At 47.3% G+C, this 17,231-nt stretch overlaps 1 protein-coding gene across 1 annotated transcript; it reads right to left on the bottom strand.

The window, feature by feature from the left end:
* Positions 1–494: 494 nt before the first annotated feature.
* On the bottom strand, positions 495–3,327 carry LOC109761496 (protein FAR1-RELATED SEQUENCE 5-like). Its single transcript, XM_020320313.1, has 5 exons — positions 3,259–3,327; positions 1,332–1,825; positions 1,054–1,201; positions 819–933; positions 495–640 (listed from the first exon to the last, which is right to left on the bottom strand). Exons 1-5 carry the CDS (start codon positions 3,325–3,327, stop codon positions 495–497), a joined length of 972 nt encoding a protein of 323 aa, XP_020175902.1.
* Positions 3,328–17,231: the final 13,904 nt, after the last annotated feature.

The raw sequence follows: 17,231 nt of genomic DNA, 5'->3' as shown, positions 1-17,231 counted from the left end.
GCCTTTTTCTGATCTCGCTATACATAGCTCGTGAGTAAACCTTTGCCATCTGGGTGTCAAAACCATAGAAGGTCAGCGTGTTTTGTTCCTTCTACGCATGCAAAGAATGATAACCAAATTATTAGTTTTCTCACAGCAAAAACTTTGTCTAACTAATAAAGGTTTACTTTAGTAAGCATGTTTTTTTGTCTCACGACAGGTGATAGAGCTATACCCTGTTACCCATTGTCTCTTGGTTCTCTGTCTGCCTCCTGGTTTTGACGCAGGAGTTTATCTGGCTGACAAACCGGTGTAGGTTTTGTCTCTCACTTACAAAGATCCTCTTGAGCACATAGTTCATGCTCTCACTTCGTTGTGTCGATGTCATTTTGGCGCAGAAAATTCCTTTGAAGTAGGCTGATATCCATTTCTCACGCTCGTTCCACATGGCCACCATCGTGGCATCATCATGGAGGTTGTACCTATCCATGAGTCCTTTCTAGTCAGCCTCAAACTCAGTTGGCATGAGGGGGCCAGTTGAGGATTGATGTGAATTCATCCTTAAAGTCTTTGTGCAGGTAGTACAGGTATGCGAGGTGTTCCCTGTACTTCTTCATAATGTGCGAGCGGCACAACTTGTGTATTGTGTTCTTGAAAGCATCTGGGATCGCCAAACCCATTGAAGGGCACTATTCTGGTAATGAGAAAAGAGACGTGGAGTGGTCAGCATATGGTGGTGCATATATACAAATAGAACTGACACAACATTTTTACTGTGTTATTTTCCTTTTTTTTGGGGAGGGGGTGGGGGTGGTTGGGGGTGGTTTTGGCGGTTGTACCTGTGAGGATGCATGTAGGAGCCTTCCCTCTCATGCACCTTAAAAATGTCTTGAACAGCCATTTGAATGAATCTGCATCCTCATCTCTTATCAGGGCGAAACCAAAGAATGTAGTCTATAAGTGGTTGTTAGTATCGACAAACACCCCAAGTGGCATATGGTACTTGTTGGTCTTATATGTGGTGTCAAATGTTACGCAGTCACCAAAGTCCTGATAGGCCCCTCAACAGCTTGCGTTCGCCCACAATATGTTCTTAACTCTGTCGGACTCATCGAGTTGCATGTCACAGAAGAATTCCCTGTTTATAGCTTTCATCTCCCTAAAGAAGTTGACAGTCTTTAGGACATCGTCCACATCATCCATCCTTGAATTCTTTGCTTTCCTACATATTAAAAGTTCATTCAAAAATGCATGTTGAACTGGCGTCAGGTCATGCGTTGTGTAATATGTTTGTACTGACAGAGGAAAAAAGACGAAGGCGGTTTATGGGAGGAGAACAAGTTTGTACTTACAGGTTAATCAGGTCTTTGGCATTCATTTCGAGGAAGTAGCTACTAGGGTCATCACCGCCCAGTATGCTCATGATTTGCGCGTGTTCAATGCCTTTGAACTGCAGGTACTTGACGTACTCCAAGATTGTTTTGTCAAAGTTTTTGTGGGAGTGCAAGAAGATAAGCATTTGCGGAGTGAGCTGTAGCCTGTGGTTGTGTTCCCAGACTATCTCTTTCACGACAAATGTTCCATCCTTTTCCTTCTTCAGCCTCATTTTAGCCCCGCAGTTAGTCCTGGGTGTATTCTTGTTCTGCTGTCTATTTGCTTCAGACACCTTCGATTCATAGACTTCATAGCACGTGCAATAAAGGTAGGCTCTGGTCTTAAACTTGGGGCCTTCCGTGACAGCAAAACCCGCGTGCTTCGCATAGACATTGTAGAAGTTCTTTGCTTCTTCGAAAGTTTCAAAGCGCATCTCTAGCCTTGGTAGAACGTAAGCTTCAATGTTAGGTGGCTGCACGCAACAGTGAGCAAACAAAAACACAGTTATGAAAATGTTAGATGGGGTGCTCATAGTACCATGGTATGGACTGTGCTTGTATGTTTTTTTCTATATGGATACTTACATGTGTATAGCTGTGTGCTGCCTCCGGTGTTTGCTGTTCACCCTGGTGTATGGGCGTGGGTGGTGTCACCCTTGGCACATGCAACAATGCATCTCTTGGAGGGAGCAATGTTGACGAAGATCTCCATCTCTCATTGTATGGCCGTCTCCCCTTAGATTCATTGTGAGGTTGCTCCTGTCTATATGGCTCATATCTTGTACTTTGGAACCTACTAGAGTGGCCAAAATTTCTGTCTCTTTGGCCTGGTCTTCCCGTCACAACCGCTTTTGCAGCACGGATGATTGATGTTGACGGAGCGACTGGTGGAATCCTTGTTGCAACCCATCCACGGCTCCCTGTCCTTGCCTTTCTGCATGCGCTAGGGAAGGAAAACATTTGTTGTTGTGGAAATTGTTGGCCTTGTTGCAACCCAGCAGCGGCAAAGCTTGTATTCCCAGATATTGGTGTTTGCTGCATAGAAGAACTTGTCTGTGCTTCTGATGATTCCGGTGTATCTTGAAATCTGCCTGTGTTGTTGAAGTATCCAAGTGGTATTTCTGGTGTTACCCAACCTGGTGGTGCCCCATATCTGCTTGACTCATCAAACGCTCGCTGTGTGTGCCGCCTTGCATGCTTCTGCAATGACATTCAACATTTTTGGGATTAATCTTTTTTGCATTTTTCTCGTATACATGCTATGGGTAACATGTCATGCACTTAAGGCAATGTACAAGTGAACTTGCATAGCTGGCCGTTATTTAAACTTTGTTCTCTATTTTGTATCTGGTTTCATTTTCAGTCGAACTGATGAACGTACATGTTCAACACTGATGTACTGACGTACTGTTTTTTAGCAATGCTTGTAAACTGAACATTGAACTTCAGAGATGTATGGATATGCATATATATATATAACTAATGCATGTCTTCTCTTTTGTTCTTCTATAACTTATGCAACTACACTAGAAGTACTCCTAGTTTATGTATCATTGAACTTACTGTGTAACAAGTGTATTTTTTTCGACAACATTCTTTCACTAGTTCGAACTGACGCAGCTACACGGCATGTACTATTAGAAATAACATCATACAACTTGCAGTGGTAGCTAAACCTTATATAAAGCCTATTAGCTCCTTGGACTGATGCATAAGTTTATGTTTGTTGGCTTGAACTGAAGCTAGCATATTAGAGGTACTGACAGTAACCTCGACATCCAAATTGTGCATCAAGTGGCAGGAGTGTAATGAACTGATAAAGCATTTGCAATGTACTATCAGGTTCTTCTTCATAGCAGGACTGATGAACTGATGGACTGACACAAACGTGGGAAGCAGACATTACCTCCAGTGGACTGACTTCTTCTTCCTCTCGTGGGTGGCGTACTGGCATGTTCTTGGGAGGCGGCGCCATTGATGCAGCTCCTGCTTGTGGTGGACGTCTGGTGAAGAGGTTCGGGGACGCAGCACCTTGCGGGGATCACTGCCCCGGAGAAGGAGCCCCGGCGATGGAGCGAGGCAGGAGGTTGTCACGACCGGTTTTTCAATAAAATAATTATTGAGAGACCAATCCCTTTTACGGACCAGTAAGGAAGAATTCCTTCTCACTGGTAGACAATATCATGGTCACAGAAGAAAAATAACAGGAGTACTGAATATAATACAAAGTTGAGCGGAAACTGCCCAACAATTTATTACATGCACGCCGCTAAAACAAGACGTCGGATAGGGTGGCATACTACTAACTCACGATAATGACGGTGGTGGAAATATCACTACGAAGCGAGTGATATGACTCCTGAAGACTACAGCTCTTCGAGCGTCGGAGTGAGGCTCGAGGAGACTTATTGCGGGTGGAGGAAGCGTATATAATACAAGTGACCAATATCCGGGATCGCGCAGGACTGACTGGGACTCCTCTAGGCGTCGGACGCGCTATCAAACTCTTCATCCAAGAGATCGCCTTCGTCAACATCTGGCCAAATCAACAAGCCAGGTGAGTACTATGAAAGTACTCGCAAGACAGCTCGGACAAAAGGTATAACAAATGCAAACATGAAGCATGAGAACAATTTAACCAGTGCGATCAGACATAGAGATAATAAATACTGGGTGCCAAGCGAGGGTCTGAATGACTCCTCGAGCGGAAACTGCAAGAATAGTAATACTGGTGCCAAACGAGGGTCTGAATGACTCCTCGAGAGGAAACTGCAAGAATAGTAATACTGGTGCCAAACGAGGGTCTGAATGACTCCTCGAGAGGAAACTGCAAGAATAGTAATACTGGTGCCAAACGAGTGTCTGAATGACTCCTCGAGAGGAAACTGCAAGAATAATAATGCCACAGTCGGACGTCTGAGCGACATCACATAAAGGGCTTATAACAGAAAATAAAAGACGAACATGCCACAGTCGGACGTCTGAGCGACATCACCTAAAGGGCTTATATTTAATGTAAGAAACAAAAACATGCCACAGTCGGACGTCTGCGCGACGTCACATAAAGGGATTATATTGTAGCTCAATAATACAATAGTTCGGGAACATAAATTATCACAAGTACGAGACAAATATAAAGTTAGTCCATCCATAGGAATAATAATTTAACTGGATTTACCACTTGAGCTTGTTCACCGGGGACAAGTTTTCCACGCGGATAGATATGGGTATACTGATTTCACTACTTGATCATGGATATGATGACTTGGAAGAATTTGACTCTGCAGAGTTTGTACTTAACCACAGCCAACGGATTTCAGTAGTCACAGGGACTAGTTCCGTTTACGGTGTTTTGGAAGAAACACGTCTAACCAGTACACACCCAATTCAACATTCCGAAGCCAGGGATCACCCTCAGCAACGTTCAAGAAAAACCTTGAGACGGGGAGGCTACAACCTCGCGTAGCATGGGATCAAATTTCTATACGCGCGCTCTAAGGGGGTGCCCCCCTCTCGGTCCCAACCGGAAACACCCATGCCCCCTGACCGGATGACTGGCTTTAATCCTGGGCCAAGGTACCATCATCCCGGCCTCTCTGTTTGGTGTGTACACGGAAAGAGGTTACCAACTTACTAAACCGCATCCTGGCAAATGAAACATGTGGTAGCACGGAAGGGGGAAAGAACAATAACGTGACTCCGTCCACGTTAACGTCGGAGAAAGTCGGATGATGCAAGGCTGGTATGCTACAACATTACCACCTCGCTGCCCTTCATGTCACCACATGATTAGGCCATCTCTCATCAGAGATCATCGCAACTTTGGAACATGCGGTTAGTTGCCTTACAAGCAACGAGGTATTTACCGACACTCATATGCCACGCACAAACTTTCAAGCAAACATGCAAAACACTTATCATATCAAATGTTCAAACATGCTTGCCTGGTTCGGAGAAGTCGGAGTCTAGCTCGGCGAAGTTCGCGGCTCCGTCACCTCTTCCGGAACCTACGACAATCACGAAAACGGGTACTAACGTGAAAATCAACGCGCGCACAGAAACTTCTCCAAATTTTTTCCAAATAAATCCCATAAAAAACTAGACAAAAATTTAAGAAGGTCAGAAAAAGAATCACTCAAAAATCCCTTTTCATTTAAAAGTTATAAAGGTTTCTGTCCAGGGACTTATCTGTAATGAAACAGAAAAGTTCCAGGGTTTAAACTGAGAAACCAGAAAATGCTTCGGAAAGAAATGCGCTAGCTAAAGGAAGAAAACGTATTTTGCCCGAAGGCGCCAACAGAAAACGGTTAGGGAAAGAATAGAACAGAGGCTGACATGCAGGGTCCACATGTCAGGTTTGAAAAGCTCGCCGGCGCCCGAAGACTGCGGTGGACGCCGGCGTCGAACCACGGCGAGTCAGGAGGATCGGAGGGTACCAAGAGCTTCAGCGTGTTCTTCTGCATCGGTGGGTGGTGGACTCGACCAACGGGGAGCACCACGTCGACGGTGACACTATCTCCGGCGGACGGCGGTTCGGGTGATGGTGGGGAACTCCGGTGGAGGGCTGCAAACTTCGAATTGAAGCGCGGGTCAGAAGGAGGGATGCATAGTGAAGCTACTGGCAAGAGATGGGAGGCGGAGGTGCACGCACGGGGGCGAATCGAGCTGGATCCCGTGGCGGGTCGCGGCGGCCGGAGTCGAGGAAGGAGACCTCCTCGGGGCTCTTTCAGTGGCTAGGCGTGCTCTAGGTGGAGTGCGGGGATGGTGTGTGCTCGAGTTGAAGCTCGGGTCCTCTATTTATAGGCGGATCGATGGGGTGGCCGTGAACGGAGAATCTCCGGCGAGCGATTACGGCGATGCAGTGGATTGGCAGGAGGTTTGAGTGGCCAGGCAGCATCAGTGGAAGTTACTGGTGTCATTCCACTGCTAAACGGAGTTGGTCTTGGCGTAATGGCGTCGGTCCACGGTGAGATGGCCGCACGGGCTCGACGGCGGCAGAGAGCACGCTCCGCGCCCTGCGGTTCACGACGGGAGTGGCAGCGCGTTCGGGGGAGTGGAAGGCCACGCGGCGAGCTCCGGTGGCTTGGGCGGCGCTGGGTGGCGCCGTCAGCGCCGTGCCTCCCGCTGGCGGCCGCAAAGCCGCCGCTGGCGTCGGTCACGGGGCGGCGCACCTTCTGCTGCTCGTCGCCGACGTCCGCAAGGTTCCAGACGCTCGTGCGGTGCAGGAACAAGGGGGAGGGGACGAGGAGCAAGGCGACACAGTGGCACTGGCGAGATCGACAACCATCTCTGAAGAAAACGACAGTAAGCCACTGAACTGTTCTCTGAATTTTTCTGAACCTGAATTTGACAATGCACTGCAGGTGCTCGACAGAATGATTTGGCAATGAGATAAATTTTTCTGGAGCTGGTACTTGGTGAGGTGACCACTCAATGCACCCAGAGGCTGCCTGATTTTACTTGGAATTTTTGGAAAAGGATTTGAATGAATTTCACCAAATTTGACAAATCTGGTCCAAACTTGCAGCAAGTGTAGTTTGAAAATTTTGAACTGAAGACCAGTGGATCTTCCTGGATCTTGGTTGAGGGTTAAAAGGACTAGGAGGGGAAAAATGTTTGGGGGCAAAAATCAAGACAGAAAATGGAGTTCCTTTGTAAATCACCAATGGCTAGAATGGAAGACAGAAATTTATTTGAATGAGATTTAAATGGAAAATAAAGATAGGGGAGGTTCAACTTGCTGGACTAGATGCCAAACATGATCCAAAGATGAGGGGAGGGTTAGGAGAGAGAATTTGCACTAAGGCCATGGCAAGAGGGAATTGTTGAAAGTGGTAAAGGATTATTCCAAAAGCCATAGTGCAAATTTCAAAGAGATTTTCAAAAGGCATTTTTCCAAGTGAAAAGTATTTTGTCTTGAGTCCAAAAGAAAAGCAAGAACCTCCAAGACCAAAAACAGATCTTGGGTGAATCCAAATAAAACTTTTGCCATAAAAAAATATTTGAAAGGGAGAGTTCTTTTGAAGAAAAATTTAGATCACCTCCCTCAAGTCAAATAAAATCTTTTGAAAAATCCAATTAAAAACTTGGGTGTCACAACACCTACCCCCTTAGGAAAAATCTCGTCCTCGAGATTTCTGCTGATCCTCAAATAGATATGGATACTCTGCCCGGAGAAAATCTTCCCTTTCCCATGTAGCTTCATCCTCAGTGTGGTTGCTCCACTGAACCCTGAAAAATTTTGTCGTTTTCTGACGGGTCCTCCTTTCAGACTCTTCCAATATTTTTACTGGCCTCTCTCTGTAGGAGAGATCTGGTTGCACATCAATGTTCTCATGAGGTACATGCTTATCCGGGTTACTCACACATTTCCTCAACTGTGAGACGTGAAATACGTCATGGACGTCTGACAGTTCCTTGGGTAGGTCTAGTTGGTAGGCTACCGTGCCTCTTCGTGCCTTTACACAAAATGGCCCAATAAATCTTGGGGCTAGCTTCCCCTTAATTTTGAACCGTTGTAGACCCCTCATAGGAGATACTCGGAGGTATACGGAATCACCGGGTTTAAAGCTGACCTCACGATGTTTCTGATCATAGTAGCTCTTTTGTCGGCTCTGTGCTGTCTTGAGTCTGTCCCTGATTTGTTTAACCTTCTCCTCGGCCTTTTTAAGCATGTCTGGGCCGAAGATACGGCTGTCACCTGTTTCTGACCAATTCAGTGGGGTACGACACCTCCGTCCGTACAATGCTTCAAAAGGTGCCATTTGCAAGCTGGCTTGGTAACTGTTGTTGTAAGCGAATTCGGCATACAGCAAACTCTCTTCCCAACTGGATCCATAGGTGAGCACATAGGCTCTTAGCATATCCTCTAGGATTTGATTTACACGTTCCGTTTGTCCATCAGTCTGAGGGTGGTACGCTGTACTGAAAGCCAGTTGCGTGCCCAGAGCTTGTTGTAGGTGATCCCAAAATTTGGAGATGAATTGTGTGCCTCGGTCTGATATTATAGTCTTTGGGACTCCATGCAAGCAAACTATACGGGAGAGGTAAAGTTTGGCCAGTCTTTGTGTGGAGTAGGTGGTCTTCACGGGAATGAAATGAGCAACCTTGGTTAGTCGGTCTGTGATGACCCATATGGCGTCATTCCCGCGTTGTGATCGGGGTAATCCGACAATGAAGTCCATTCCTATTTCATCCCATTTCCACTCCGGTATCCTGTTTGGCTGGAGTAGCCCTGCTGGCTTTTGATGCTCGGCCTTGATGCGCTGACATGAATCGCAACAAGCAATAAATGTGGCTATATCTCTTTTCATACCGTGCCACCAAAATCTTTCCTAAATGTCCTTGTACATTTTGGTTTCTCCAGGATGGATCGAGTATGGAGCGGTGTGGCTTTCGGTTAAGATTTGTTGCTTGAGTTCCTCAATGTTAGGTACGCAAAGTCTGTCTCCGTACCATAGTGTTCCTTCACTGTCTGTGACGAACTCTGAAGCCTTACCAAGGTTCATTTTCTTCTTTATACCCTCGATGCTGGGATGCCTCTGTTGAGCCTTCTTAATTTGTTCCACCAGGGTGGGTTGTATCTCCAGATTTGATACGGTGCCCTCAGAGACTAACATCATGTTGAGCCTAGTGAACTCTTGCTGAAACTCAGGCCTCAAGTTTTGCAGACCGTCATTGTCCGGGCTGGGATTTCGACTAAGGGCATCGGCCACTACATTTGCTTTCCCTGGATGGTAGCGAATACCGACATCATAGTCCTTGACCAGTTCCAACCAGCGTCGTTGGCGTAAATTTAGCTCTGGCTGTGTGAAAATATATTTGAGGCTCTTATGGTCCGTGTATATTTCACAGCGATTTTCCAACAGAAAGTGCCTCCACTCCTTGAGTGCATGTATAACTGCTGCTAGCTCCAAGTCATGTGTTGGGTAATTTTCCTCATGTTTTCGCAGCTGCCTGGAGGCATATGCGACAACTTTGCCATCCTGCATTAGTACACATCCGAGACCTTTTCGGGATGCGTCACAATACACTTCAAAACTCTTGTGAATGTCTGGCACAGTTAATACCGGTGCGGTTGTCAGCTTCTTCTTTAGTTCTTGGAAGCTCTGCTCGCATGCTTCCGTCCATACAAATTTCTTGTCCTTCTTGAGCAACTGTGTCATAGGTTTTGCCACAGTGGAGAATCCTTCAATAAATCTTCTGTAATATCCGGCCATTCCTAGGAAACTCCGCACATCAGTAACGTTGGCGGGTGGCTTCCAGTCAAGTATGGCCTTGACTTTTTCTGGGTCTACGGCCACGCCTTCTTGGTTCAATATATGGCCTAAGAAACCAACTTGTCTTAGCAAAAATTCGCACTTGCTAAATTTGGCATACAACTGATGTTTCCTCAATTCTCCCAAAACAATTCTGAGGTGCTCAGCATGCTCTTCTGGTGTCCTTGAGTAAACCAGAATATCGTCAATGAATACCACAACAAATTTGTCCATGAATTTCATGAACACTTTGTTCATGAGGTGGACGAAATATGGGGGGGGCGTTCGTTAGTCCAAAAGGCATCACTGTAAACTCGTATAACCTATATCTGGAAGTGAATGCTGTCTTGGGGATATCTTCTGTCCGTACTTTCAATTGGTGATATCCCGATCTCAAATCAATCTTTGAGAATACCTTGGCTTGTGCGAGCTGGTCAAACAAATCATTTATCCGTGGCATCGGATATTTGTTTTTGATGGTGACCATATTGAGGGCTCGATAGTCTATACACAGTCTCAGTGTCCCATCATTTTTCTTTGCGAACAACACAGGCGAACCCCATGGTGAGGAGCTGGCTTGAATAAATCCTTTGTCCAATAATTCCTTTATCTGCTTCTTCAACTCCACCAATTCTGAGGGTGCCATTCTATAAGGCTTCTTATAGATGGGGGCGGTGCCAGGTGCTAGTTCGATGGTGAATTCTATCTCTCGGTCTGGTGGCATACCTGGTAGTTCTTCCGGGAACACATCAGGAAACTCGCATACCACTTGAACTTTTCTCAGTTCTGCAATGTCCACTTTGTTCAGTTTTGGTTGCTGTGATCGTGGCCTTTCTTGAGCGGAAACCCTTATTGTCTTGCCGTGATGGTGAGTGAGAATCAATGTTCGATTGAAACAGTCAATGAATCCTTTGTTGGTGGTCAAGCAGTCCATCCCTAAAATGACATCCAGTCCTTTACTCTCCAACACGATGAGATTTGCTTGGAATTGTAGTCCTTTGAACTCAATGACCACTCCTTGGCAGTAACCCTGAGTGATTTGCTTATTTCCGGGGGACTTGATGATCATAGATTTTTCCAAGGGAAGTATCGGAAAACCATGTTGCAAAACAAAACTCTTCGAAACGAACGAATGGGAAGCTCCAGAATCAAACAAAACCGTGGCAGGTACTGTGTTGACAGGGAACGTACCAAGCACGATGTCTGGGGCATTATTTTGCAAAACCCATGAGAAAAAAACTGTGTAGCACAAGGAAAACTTTGCAAAGGCAACAATTTAAAAGACCTCAAGGTTTTTCAAGAAAACATAAACGATTTTGCATGGAGAAGAACTGCTTAGCATATATCTTACACGCGAAGAGCAAACACACGATACAGCACTCAGGATGCGCGTACACATTCCTGACCTGTTATTTAAGCTAGCGAACTACTCCGGAAGGCAGCAAACACACCAATACAAACTAGCGTACAGATTAAAACAACACATCATACAAGCAGGCATAACGCGCGGCTACTCGGTGCTCTCAGTCGGAGATGGTGAAGATTTCCTTTCCCTTGCCGATGGCAAGACTCAGCGGTCCAGGAGAATCCACCTCCACCTCCTCTCTAGCTGGCTCCTGGCGCGTAACGCTGCGCTGCGGTGACGGTGCGGGAGCGACGGGCGGCAGAGCGGGTGCGGCAGGCGGTGCGGCTCTGACTGGAGTAGGAGCGATGACTCGGTCGAACTCCTCAGTGGTAGGCAGACGGCGAGCAGTGGCCAAAACAGCCGGTGCATACGAGGCTGAAGACGAGACGAATGTCAGAGGCGGCGCTGTGTGGAGAAGCTCCTTCCTGCTAGCAGGACCGCCCTGGACTAAGTCCATGCGGGCAGCCACAAGATCGTCTACGAGGTTGTCGAAAGACTCCTCCAGAGCCTCGAGATATTCCACAACCATCTCGATGGCTTCATCTCGCTCTCCCCGATGGCAGGCGAATGCATAGTGACTGGTGTATGGCACATGGCATGGGAGGTAGCGGTAGCGACGAGTCTTCATCGTAGGAAGGATGTCCCGAAGACGAGCTATCGCCTCACAGGCAGCCATCTGCATGGCATGCCTCTCCGTAGGCATGGCCCTTCCCACAAAACGGAAGTGGCGAGCTGCAGAGCGTCCTCCTTTGAATTGCACCACAGCTTGGTGCATAGACACGTCGTCGATGAGCTTGTGCTGATAGAGTGTGAACTCCGGGCGAGCTGCTGGCCCGATCGCGAGCTTGGTGATGGAGACGAGGAGCTTGACAAACCCCTCGGGCACGTTCGTGAACACTCGATTCTCACAGCTGCTGCCAGCCATCTACAAAAGTAGGCAAAAATTCTGAGTAGTCATGTCATAAATTTATGATGACCAACAGAAAATAGCTACAATTGCAAAATGCTGAAAAGGCACAAAAGACGCTAATAACCGATTAGCGATCGCACCTAGTGGCTTCCTACAGTCAGCCTGGCTCTGATACCAAGCTTGTCACGACCGGTTTTTCAATAAAATAATTATTGAGAGGCCAATCCCTTTTACGGACCAGTAAGGAAGAATTCCTTCTCACTGGTAGACAATATCATGGTCACAGAAGAAAAATACCAGGAGTACTGAATATAATACAAAGTTGAGCGGAAACTGCCCAACAATTTATTACATGCACGCCGCTAAAACAAGACGGCGGATAGGGTGGCATACTACTAACTCACGATAATGACAGTGGTGGAAATATCACTGCGAAGCGAGTGATATGACTCCTGAAGACTACAGCTCTTCGAGCGTCGGAGTGAGGCTCGAGGAGACTTATTGCGGGTGGCGGAAGCGTATATAATACAAGTGACCAATATCCGGGATCGCGCAGGACTGACTGGGACTCCTCTAGGCATCGGGCGCGCTATCAAACTCTTCATCCAAGAGATCGCCTTCGTCAACATCTGGCCAAATCAACAAGCCAGGTGAGTACTATGAAAGTACTCGCAAGACAGCTCGGACAAAAGGTATAACAAATGCAAACATGAAGCATGAGAACAATTTAACCAGTGTGATCAGACATAGAGATAATAAATACTGGGTGCCAAGCGAGGGTCTGAATGACTCCTCGAGCGGAAACTGCAAGAATAGTAATACTGGTGCCAAATGAGGGTCTGAATGACTCCTCGAGAGGAAACTGCAAGAATAGTAATACTGGTGCCAAACGAGGGTCTGAATGACTCCTCGAGAGGAAACTGCAAGAATCGTAATACTGGTGCCAAACGAGTGTCTGAATGACTCCTCGAGAGGAAACTGCAAGAATAATAATGCCACAGTCGGACGTCTGAGCGACATCACATAAAGGGCTTATAACAGAAAATAAAAGACGAACATGCCACAGTCGGACGTCTGAGCGACATCACCTAAAGGGCTTATATTTAATGTAAGAAACAAAAACACGCCACAGTCGGACGTCTGCGCGACGTCACATAAAGGGCTTATATTGTAGCTCAATAATACAATAGTTCGGGAACATAAATTATCACAAGTACGAGACAAATATAAAGTTAGTCCATCCATAGGAATAATAATTTAACTGGATTTACCACTTGAGCTTGTTCACCGGGGACAAGTTTTCCACGCGGATAGATATGGGTATACTGATTTCACTACTTGATCATGGATACGATGACTTGGAAGAATTTGACTCTGCAGAGTTTGTACTTAACCACAGCCAACGGATTTCAGTAGTCACAGGGACTAGTTCCGTTTACGGTGTTTTGGAAGAAACACGTCTAACCAGTACACACCCAATTCAACATTCCGAAGCCAGGGATCACCCTCAGCAACGTTCAAGAAAAACCTTGAGACGAGGAGGCTACAACCTCGCGTAGCATGGGATCAAATTTCGATACGCGCGCTCTAAGGGGGTGCCCCCCCTCTCGGTCCCAACCGGAAACACCCATGCCCCCTGACCGGATGACTGGCTTTAATCCTGGGCCAAGGTACCATCATCCCGGCCTCTCTGTTTGGTGTGTACACGGAAAGAGGTTACCAATTACTAAACCGCATCCTGGCAAATGAAACATGTGGTAGCACGGAAGGGGGAAAGAACGATAACGTGACTCCGTCCACGTTAACGTCGGAGAAAGTCGGATGACGCAAGGCTGGTATGCTACAACATTACCACCTCGCTGCCCTTCATGTCACCACATGATTAGGCCATCTCTCATCAGAGATCATCGCAACTTTGGAACATGCGGTTAGTTGCCTTACAAGCAACGAGGTATTTACCGACACTCATATGCCACGCACAAACTTTCAAGCAAACATGCAAAACACTTATCATATCAAATGTTCAAACATGCTTGCCTGGTTCGGAGAAGTCGGAGTCTAGCTCGGCGAAGTTCGCGGCTCCGTCACCTCTTCCGGAACCTACGGCAATCACGAAAACGGGTACTAACGTGAAAATCAACGCGCGCACAGAAACTTCTCCAAAAATTTTCCAAATAAATCCCATAAAAAACTAGACAAAAATTTAAGAAGGTCAGAAAAAGAATCACTCAAAAATCCCTTTTCATTTAAAAGTTACAAAGGTTTCTGTCCAGGGACTTATCTGTAATGAAACAGAAAAGTTCCAGGGTTTAAACTGAGAAACCAAAAAACGCTTCGGAAAGAAATGCGCTAGCTAAAGGAAGAAAACGTATTTTGCCCGAAGGCACCAACAGAAAACGGTTAGGGAAAGAATAGAACAGAGGCTGACATGCAGGGTCCACATGTCAGGTTTGAAAAGCTCGCCGGCGCCCGAAGACTGCGGTGGACGCCGGCGTCGAACCACGGCGAGTCAGGAGGATCGGAGGGTACCAAGAGCTTCAGCGTGTTCTTCTGCATCGGTGGGTGGTGGACTCGACCAACGGGGAGCACCACGTCGACGGTGACACTATCTCCGGCGGACGGCGGTTCGGGTGATGGTGGGGAACTCCGGTGGAGGGCTGCAAACTTCGAATTGAAGCGCGGGTCAGAAGGAGGGATGCATAGTGAAGCTACTGGCAAGAGATGGGAGCCGGAGGTGCACGCACGGGGGCGAATCGAGCTGGATCCCGTGGCGGGTCGCGGCGGCCGGAGTCGAGGAAGGAGACCTCCTCGGGGCTCTTCCAGTGGCTAGGCGTGCTCTAGGTGGAGTGCAGGGATGGTGTGTGCTCGAGTTGAAGCTCGGGGCCTCTATTTATAGGCGGATCGACGGGGTGGCCGTGAACGGAGAATCTCCGGCGAGCGATTACGGCGATGCAGTGGATTGGCAGGAGGTTTGAGTGGCCAGGCAGCATCAGTGGAAGTTACTGGTGTCATTCCACTGCTAAACGGAGTTGGTCTTGGCGTAATGGCGTCGGTCCACGGTGAGATGGCCGCACGGGCTCGACGGCGGCAGAGAGCGCGCTCCGCGCCCTGCGGTTCACGACGGGAGTGGCAGCGCGTTCGGGGGAGTGGAAGGCCACGCGGCGAGCTCCGGTGGCTTGGGCGGCGCTGGGTGGCGCCGTCAGCGCCGTGCCTCCCGCTGGCGGCCACAAAGCCGCCGCTGGCGTCGGTCACGGGGCGGCGCACCTTCTGCTGCTCGTCGCTGACGTCCGCAAGGTGCCAGATGCTCGTGCGGTGCAGGAACAAGGGGGAGGGGACGAGGAGCAAGGCGACACAGTGGCACTGGCGAGATCGACAACCATCTCTGAAGAAAACGACAGTAAGCCACTGAACTGTTCTCTGAATTTTTCTGAACCTGAATTTGACAATGCACTGCAGGTGCTCGACAGAATGATTTGGCAATGAGATAAATTTTTCAAGAGCTGGTACTTGGTGAGGTGACCACTCAATGCACCCAGAGGCTGCCTGATTTTACTTGGAATTTTTGGAAAAGGATTTGAATGAATTTCACCAAATTTGACAAACCTGGTCCAAACTTGCAGCAAGTGTAGTTTGAAAATTTTGAACTGAAGACCAGTGGATCTTCCTGGATCTTGGTTGAGGGTTCAAAGGACTAGGAGGGGAAAAATGTTTGGGGGCAAAAATCAAGACAGAAAATGGAGTTCCTTTGTAAATCACCAATGGCTAGAATGGAAGACAGAAATTTATTTGAATGAGATTTAAATGGAAAATAAACATAGGGGAGGTTCAACTTGCTGGACTAGATGCCAAACATGATCCAAAGATGAGGGGAGGGTTAGGAGAGAGAATTTGCACTAAGGCCATGGCAAGAGGGAATTGTTGAAAGTGGTAAAGGATTATTCCAAAAGCCATAGTGCAAATTTCAAAGAGATTTTCAAAAGGCATTTTTCCAAGTGAAAAGTATTTTGTCTTGAGTCCAAAAGAAAAGCAAGAACCTCCAAGACCAAAAACAGATCTTGGGTGAATCCAAATAAAACTTTTGCCATAAAAAAAATATTTGAAAGGGAGAGTTCTTTTGAAGAAAAATTTAGATCACCTCCCTCAAGTCAAATAAAATCTTTTGAAAAATCCAATTAAAAACTTGGGTGTCACAGAGGTGGGGATGACGGCCCCGTCGGTGGATCCGGCGACAGAGGGAGGCAGGAGGCGGGGATCACGGCCCTGCCGATGGATCTTGCGGCGGAGGGAGACATGAGGCGGGGATCACGGCCCTGTCGATGGATCCTACGGCGGAGGGAGGCAGGAGGCGGCGGGGATCACGGCCCTGTCGATGGATCTGGCGACGGAGGGAGGGAGGAGGCGGTGGCGGATCACGGCCCCGTCGATGGATCCGGTGACGGAAGGAGGCAGGAGGTGGTGGTGGATCCGTCGCCGGCCACTCACGGTGCCACGGGCTCCCTCGCTCCGGCTGCCGCCGTCACTCGCTCGCCGATGACGGCTGCCTCAGGCGGAAGATGGCGGGTTGGGTTCGGGCTGGGTCGGGGGGATTCTACGGTGGTCTGCGCGTCGCTCCTATATAGGGCGGGGGGGGGGGTAACAGAATATTATTCCATTACGGGTAACAGAATAGTCCAGCCCTATATATATATACATATATATATATATATATATATATATATATATATATATATATATATATATATATATTAGTTACACTATTCGACAGAAGGAGGATCTTCGTAACACGGTTTTGACAACCATATGGTCCATCTCTACATACTTAACATAGTAACAACTATCACATTTTAAGAGGCTAAGGGCCAACAACCATATGGTCCATATCTACATACTTAACATATATAGTAACAGCTAGCACATTTTAAGAGGCTGAGGGCGAACAACCACAACTATCCACTGGAAGCAGCTTGATCACGGCGACTCGGCATCTCGTCACAGAAAAGAAATAGCCCTCCTGTGCCTTGGTAGAGCATGAGTAGAACAGTGTCACCAATTTTCCAATATGGATGCATTGCCACGAGAAGCGAGAACTTGTTAATTTGAATGGTTCCATTTCTGCGGGAAATGCAGTACCTTGCAATCACTTTGGCGTTATTAGCAGGCACAAGTGTAATTCGACCACGCTGGGAAATCGATCAAGGAACTACTACAGGGGGCAATTTCTGTTGACATGTAGAATAAAAACTAATTGTAACATATCGTTGAAGATATATATAGTTTATGAGCATCAACATTAAAATAAGACTTTT

This window comes from Aegilops tauschii, chromosome 6 (assembly GCF_002575655.3).
Source record: "Aegilops tauschii subsp. strangulata cultivar AL8/78 chromosome 6, Aet v6.0, whole genome shotgun sequence".
Classification (NCBI taxonomy): domain Eukaryota; kingdom Viridiplantae; phylum Streptophyta; class Magnoliopsida; order Poales; family Poaceae; genus Aegilops; species Aegilops tauschii.
The sequence above is the reverse complement of the archived record's forward strand: the minus strand, read 5'-3'. Positions and strand labels throughout refer to the sequence as shown.

Coding starts and splice junctions, on each gene's coding strand:
- LOC109761496 (XM_020320313.1), bottom strand. CDS start 3,327: ATGGCGCCGCCTCCCAAGAACATGCCAGTACGCCACCCACGAGAGGAA. Junction 1,202..1,331: donor GCCAAAGACCTGATTAACCT/GTAAGTACAAAC, acceptor TTTAATATGTAG/GAAAGCAAAGAATTCAAGGA. Junction 641..818: donor TCCTACATGCATCCTCACAG/GTACAACCGCCA, acceptor TGGCGATCCCAG/ATGCTTTCAAGAACACAATA.